Below are 7,039 nucleotides of genomic sequence, written 5' to 3' on the forward strand. Positions count from 1 at the left end.
TTCTTGATCTTTTGTTTTTCCAGGTGAACTTTGTTATAATTTTTTCTAATTCTATAAAAACATTTTTGGGGTAGTTTGATAGGTACAGCACTGAATAAGTAAATTAATTTAGGTAAGATTGTTATTTTTATTATATTAATTTGCCCTACCCATTTTTCTTTCTTTTAGATTTTGTAGTGTCAACTGACCAATTAATAAATTATTCAAAATGAAAAAATTGTGCCTCTTGAGAATTCCAATCATTACACTGTCATTATCTTTCTTTTGAATTAATTTAATCGCCAAAATTTTATATTTTAAAAAGATGGAACATCCCTTCTTTTCCTCATCATACTCATTCTTCTTTCCATGTAACTAAATATAAAATGACTAAATATGTTCCATTCACCCATTCCGTTCATCATAAAGCAAAGATAGAATGTTTTGGCTATGGCACATCATACCCAGTGGTTCACCAAACTCAATCTACCATGAGAATGCTTTTCTTCATTCAGCTTAAATCAGAGTCTGATCCCATATAACTGTATGGAATCGTCTTTATGATTTTATCTAGATAAGAGTATTTCAGCCTTTTAGGAAATTACATAGAGAATTCCTTTTTCTTTGTTTTCTCCTCATTGATTACTGGTAATATTTCCCCCTAGAATACACAGTACATGCTACCTTCTCAGAAACTCTTCAGAAAAATATTCTTACCAGATCAACTCTTGACTCTTGTGATGAGGAGGAGTTTCAGATCACCTTCTCTCTTTCTCCTCCACAGAATCTCATACTTCACTCAGAGAGCACATCCCATCGCCCTGATTCCCCAGAGGGAAAAGTATTTAAGAGTAAGATATTTCTCCAGGTTTTACTCTTCACGACATGATTCTCACTTTAGATACAAAATGCCTTTGTCAATATTCCACTGTGCTCTGAGACTAGTCTTCCTGCTGACTTTGGGTAAATTCCCTCGTGTGCTTCAGTTTCCCCCAGTCAGTGGATCAGGGCTGTACCAGATGAATTCTGAGCTCTAAATCTTGTGACTCTTGCTGGTTTAGGCGTCAATAGCATTCAAGGATGTGGCTGTGGACTTCACCCAGGAAGAGTGGTGCCTTTTGGACCATTCTCAGAAAGAGCTGTACCTGGAGGTCTTACTGGAGAATGTGCAGAATCTACTCTCTGTGGGTAAGGATCATTTCCTCTGTTAACTCTGAATCTGCCATAAAGAGAATGTCTTTATTCTAAGGCAGATACACAGGATTTTGAACCTTTGTCAATTATTAAAAAAGCAAAAGTGCTGGGTGCAACTGGGTGGCTTTGAATTGAGAGCCAGGCCCAGAGATGGGAGGTCCTAGGTTCAAATCTGGCCTCAGACACTTCCTAGCTGTGTGACCCCAGGCAAGTCACTTAACATCTTCTGCCTTGGAACCAATACCCAATATTGATTCTAAGATGGAAGGTAAGGTTTGTTTTTTCTTTTTTTCTTTTTTAAAGCAGAAGTGCTGAATGTGGGACTTTCCTTTTTTTACCCCTGAATTTGTTTCTTCTGTTTTAGATAGCTTCAGGTGAAAACTTAAACCAGTGTTACAGATTTATATTCCTCAAACTAATCTCAGAAGTCATCTAGTCCATCCAGTTATTTGACTTCAAATTTGTGTGTAAATTCTCTGTTTATACCCAGACAACATAGCAGAAGCAAAAACTAGACCTGCCCTGAAAATGTCAAAGCAACCTTAAAATGTGTTTTTAAATGAGTAGTCACAGAACAAACATGGTTATTGGCTCTCCTGAGGAAAACAAGTTGAAAGTTGGGCAGAAAGGGTCTATTTTGGGAAATAATGGGGGAACTGGAAGTAAAACTGCACACAGAGGAGTGCAGACAATCTAACCCATATCTATTGCTCCAGGTTCAGAACCTGGACAGAAGCCAAAGAACCAGAACCCTTCTTAAGTCTGTATTATTAGAATGTCCTAAGCCCACCCCTTGGAATATAAAGACTTGGCACAAGGCTGAATGAGGTCCCAAAGTCACTTGGCCAGTTCAAGCCTATGGTAAAGCCTGTAGCCCCAGGGCAAAGTAGCTCCCAGTCCTCTAAGCCCTGTAAGCCATCAGCTGTCCCTAGAGGAGACTAAATTAGTAGCTTTCAGAGCATCCATCCCACAGGCCATGGTGCTACCTTGGAAGAAATGAAAGTTACAGAAAACCAGAACTATAGCTAAGGGGAGCAGCAAGGAAAAACTGAAGTTTAAGAGAATACCCCCTCTACCCTGAGAACTGAGATAGATGGCAAAGTGTAAAAAAAAAAAAAAGAAGTCTGGAAAAATGAGCAAATAACAAAAGAAACATCTAACCATAGAAAATGTCTAATAGTTAAAGAAATTGTCTAAGATTGAAGAGGTATAAGGAATAAGAAAGGTTTTGTAACAGGGAATGGAGGAGTTAAAGGGATAGAGGGAATATAGATGCTGGTGAGGTAAAAGGAGAGAGATAACCCCTGCTGAGAGGCTATCTTTGAAAAATGGGGTTCCCAAGAAATGGGCCAACTATGATAGCCTGAGGAGATGTCTTCTCTATTGATTGATGTTGAAGATACCCCAGGGCAGATAAGCACAAACCCTCCTGAGGGGACAAGCCTCCCCCACACCCACCCAAGGTCGCCTACCAGGGGTCCGATAAGGACTATTTATGGTTGAATGGCTGTCCTTAGGTCCTTCCTCTATGTTCCCCTGAAATGATAGTTCTCTTTTCTGACTGCAGGTTATTTAACTTAAGATGACTTTAATAACAAGTTTGGATTGGGGAGGTACCAGGGTAGAGGGAAGAGGGGTTTTCTATACTTTTTCCCAGATTGGGTTTGAGTCTCTCTCAGCTTTTGAGCTGAGGCCAGGCCTCAGGCTGTTTTATTCGTGACCATGCTAATCTATGCTAGCTTTCTTAAGTTTAAAGTCTTTAGCAGTAGATAGCACAAGGTAGAAAAGGTTCTGACCTCATGAGCTGGTTGGGCCTGTCTCTTCAGACTAGCTCCCTAAAGACCGGCCTTAAGTTCAAACGTTCCCCTTAAATTCTTTTGTTTGATGACACAATCACAGGAATCCAGGTAGAGTACACAGTTGGGAAAAATCCAGGAATAGAGGTACTTCTATCCAGAGACTAGGAGAGAGTGCTCCTTCCAGTCCCAGGCCAGAAAAGAGTGCGTCCTCAGAGCAACTGTCACTCTCCAACTCGCCCCTCCACCCTCTAACTGTCATCATTGTCAATATCTTCTCTCCAACATTCCACTGCTGTCTGTCCCGCCTGAGTGGCAGAAAGGCCCAAAGCTTGATTCAGTTTTCCTTTCCACTTAATGAGGCAAAAAAGAGCAAGGCACAGATTCAGGTGGGGATTGAATACAAAAGCCTCCATATGCAAATCTTCAAATAATAATGGAAATTGGACTCAGTTACTAGATGAGTTCAAAAAGGAATTGAGAAATCAAATGAGAGAAGTGGAAAGAAAATGGGGAAAAGAAATAAAAGTAATGCAAAAAGAAAATTAGACATGAAAAAATAAAATTGGTCAAGTGGCAGAAGAAGTAAAATGGACCAAATGGAAAAAGAGGATCAAGAGGTCATGGAAGGAAATCATTCTTTTTAAATTAGAATTGAGCATATAGAAGCTAATGACTTCATGAAATATCAAGAAACAATAAAACAAAATCAAAAGAAAATATGAAATATCTTACTGAAAAAAACAACCTGGAATATAGATCCAATAGACAATCAATAGTTTATTAGACTTTTTAAAAAGTCTAATATATTACTAGAAATTATCAAAGAAAACTGCCAATATTCTTTAGTCATAGGTTAAAAGAGAGATTGAAAGAATCCACAGATCACCTCTGTAAAGATTAAAATTTAGGGGAGATAGGGAGACTGAGGCAGGTAGAAATTTGTTTCTCTCTGCAAGGAGTATTATATTTTTTTAGAGGTTTATTAAAGGCTAAAGATTAAAGAACATACAAGTAAGAAACATGTGCCTAGGCCAGAGGCCTAGACAAAATAACCTCACATCATGGAAGAGCCTGCCTGCTCCAAAACGGAAGTCCAAAAGGCAAGAGCCTTCAAAAGCCTTTGCTTAAATCTCTTCTCGATCTCGGCCCAGGTGAGATTACAAGGCATTCTGGGGAAGTGGAGCAAAGGCTCATGGGGATTGTAGTCCTGTATTTGAGTCTATTTTTCACACCTCCTACAATAATCCCGAAATGACAACTCCCAGGAATTTTTTAACCAATTTGTAGAAATCCCATGCTAAGGAGAAAGTATTGCATTGTCAGAAAGAAACAATTCAAATATGGAGCCCCAGTGTTGATTACATAAGATCTGGGAGCTTTTATATGAAAGGATCTAAGTGTTTGAAATATGATATTCTGGAAAGTAAGGAAATAGGGTTTACAGCCATGAATCATCCACCCATCAAGACTGACTATTCTTTCAGGGACAGAAGTCATCATTTAATAACAAAGGGGTTGTCCAAGTATTCCTGATAAAAAGAGCAGAGCAAAACAGAAAAGTTGATGTCCCTATATACAATTCAAGTGAAGCATAAAAAGGTAGAAAGAAAATTAACAAGACTCAAGGAGGTCAAATTGTTTATATGTCTAGTGGAATGATGATAGAAAGAGGTATGGTACCAAAGTGTTTAGGGAGATATGCAAAACAAAAACCAAAACCAAGGGGGTAAAAAAAGAGGATAGCACTGAGAGAAAAAAGAAGAGAGAAGTAACATGGGATAAATTATATCAAAGAGACATGGGCAGAAAAACTATGATAGTGGAGGGGATGATGGAAGTGGTGAAAGGCAATCAGTATAACTTATTCTTGTTGGGAATAACAGACAGACTCATTGAGGTACAGAATCTTACTTTATAGAGCAGGGGTCCCCAAACTTTTTACACAGGGGGCCAGTTCATTGTCTCTCAGACCATTGGAGGGCTGGACTATTAAAAAAAAAAAACTGAACAAATCTGTGTACCACTATCTGGGATAGTGGAGACTGCAGCGCTGGCTGTGATGGGCCTGTCACACCTTGCACAGGCCCATCAGTGCCAGCAGTATACACAGTGTGGAATCCTCTCCCCCAGATCAAAGCTGATGTCTTCCATTGTGCAGCCACATAATCCTTTTCGTCACTCAGAACAAGGCAACACACAAAGGATTATGTCGCTAGAAGTAGTACTATACATGAGCAATGCTGTGTTTTGCGCTTTGTGACACCACCACATACAGTGCTCCTCTCACTGACCACCAATGGAAAAGGTGCCCCTTTTGGAAGTGCGGTAGGGGCCAGATAAATGGTCTCAGGGGGCTTCAGTTTGGGGACTCCTGCTATTATAGAGAAATAGAAGGAGAATAAGAAAGGTGGTGGAGGGAGGGCAATAATATAAGGGAAATGGGGGAGGGGTGATTAAAGGGGAACTTTTGGACAGACAGTGAAAGGAGATAGCGTAGGATTAAGAGAGGAAAACAAGATGAAGGGGAATATAGAAATGGTAATCATAATTGCAATTGTAAATGAGATGAACTCACCCATAAAATGGAAGCAGATAACAAAGTGAATTGAAAACCTGAATCTTGTGGTATATTGTTTAGAAGAAACACATTTGACATACACAAGTAGACATAAAGAGAATAAAGGTAAAAGTAATTGTTATTTCAATAATATGGGAATAACATTTAAAAAGAAGTCTAAAACTATACCTCACATTCTGCCTAGTCTTGTGAGTTTATTCTTATTCCTCCTTCATTCTTTCCTCAAATCCCAGGCTAGATAATAGGAATAGAAAGAAAAGGAACAAGCATTTCAAAATACCTACTCTATGCCCTTTGCTGGGTAAAGTTCATAATTATCATTAATTTCACAACATCCCTGTGAGTTTGATAATCTTATTGTCTTCAATTCATAGTTGAGTCAACTGAGGCAAACATGGTAAATAACTTTCCCAGGGGTACCTATGTACCATCTTTCTAAGGTTATATTAAATTTACTTTTCTGATCTCATATCCCTTCACTACCATCTACCTTTAATTTCTATATAATGGAGGTTGTGGAATGTTTCTATCCTTCTATTACAAGAAGTAAAAAAAGATGGAATTTTCTGATTGCAAATTATTTCCATGATCTCTGCCCTCCTGCAAATATTCCAATAGTGAATACAACAAAAACCATTCTGTAGGCCTTACTTGCATGCCCCCTTTCCTTTAAGAGGACCCTATTTTTTATTTTTCTCTCATGATCCCTTTCTCCTTATGCCCAGGGCTTCCAGTTCCTAGAGAAAATTTTATCTCCTGTTTTCAGCAAGGGAATGTATGGCATGGCTACTAGATCGAAAAGGCCCAAGGAGCTGCTGTGCAGGTGAGTGAGTTGAAAGCAGGTGTATAAAGGCAGTTATTCAAAAAGACTTTTTATCTGTGGTGAAGAATGACTTGGGGACTGGCAGACCAATACTAAATCATGCTTTTCATTTCCTGAAAGGTGGTTAAAGAGGTCCAGCCTCTCCAAAAATCTTATGTGGATTCTAATCACCTAGGGAAGGAAGCCAAAAACTGGGGAAACAAATGAGAAGGGGTTTAAGAGTGGAGACATAGTAAAATCAACTTCTCTACTAGTAGCAATGCAATGATCCAGAGCAATTCTGAGGGACATATGAGAAAGAACGCAATCCACATCCAGAGGAAGAAGTGTGGGAAAAGAAACACAAGAAAAATAACTGCTTGATCACATGGGTCAATGGGGCTATGAATGGGAAAGTAGACTCTAAAAGATCATCCTAGTACAAATATTAATAATAAGGAAATGGATCTTGATCAATGGCACATGTTAAACCCGGTGGAATTACATGTCAGATAAGGGAGGGGGGTAAGGGGAGGGGAAGGAAGAAACATGAGTCTTGTAACCATGGAAAATTATTCTAAACCATCTAATTAAATAAAATTTTTAAAAAGAGTGGATATGCATAGAGTATATGACAGACAAAGGACATGGAGAAAGATGCAGTGTGGTGTCAGAGTGGCAAGTCAG

General features: G+C 38.9%; 1 protein-coding gene across 6 annotated transcripts in view; it reads left to right on the forward strand.

Annotated features, from left to right (window-relative positions):
- The window catches only part of LOC100619527 (zinc finger protein OZF-like), a 73,768-nt gene that overhangs the window by 14,959 nt on the left and 51,770 nt on the right, over nt 1-7,039 (forward strand). For 5 of the 6 annotated variants that reach the window (XM_056794582.1, XM_056794608.1, XM_056794576.1 and 2 more), the window contains 2 exons: nt 1,041-1,167; nt 6,276-6,373. In XM_056794582.1, coding sequence (XP_056650560.1) covers nt 6,328-6,373 — 46 coding nt within the window. In that variant the 5' untranslated portion in view covers nt 1,041-1,167; nt 6,276-6,327. Of the gene's footprint in view, nt 1-265; nt 831-1,040; nt 1,168-6,275; nt 6,374-7,039 lie in introns of those variants that run through there. The other variant, XM_056794585.1, reaches the window with a different exon arrangement.

This window comes from Monodelphis domestica, chromosome 1 (assembly GCF_027887165.1).
Source record: "Monodelphis domestica isolate mMonDom1 chromosome 1, mMonDom1.pri, whole genome shotgun sequence".
Lineage (NCBI taxonomy): Eukaryota > Metazoa > Chordata > Mammalia > Didelphimorphia > Didelphidae > Monodelphis > Monodelphis domestica.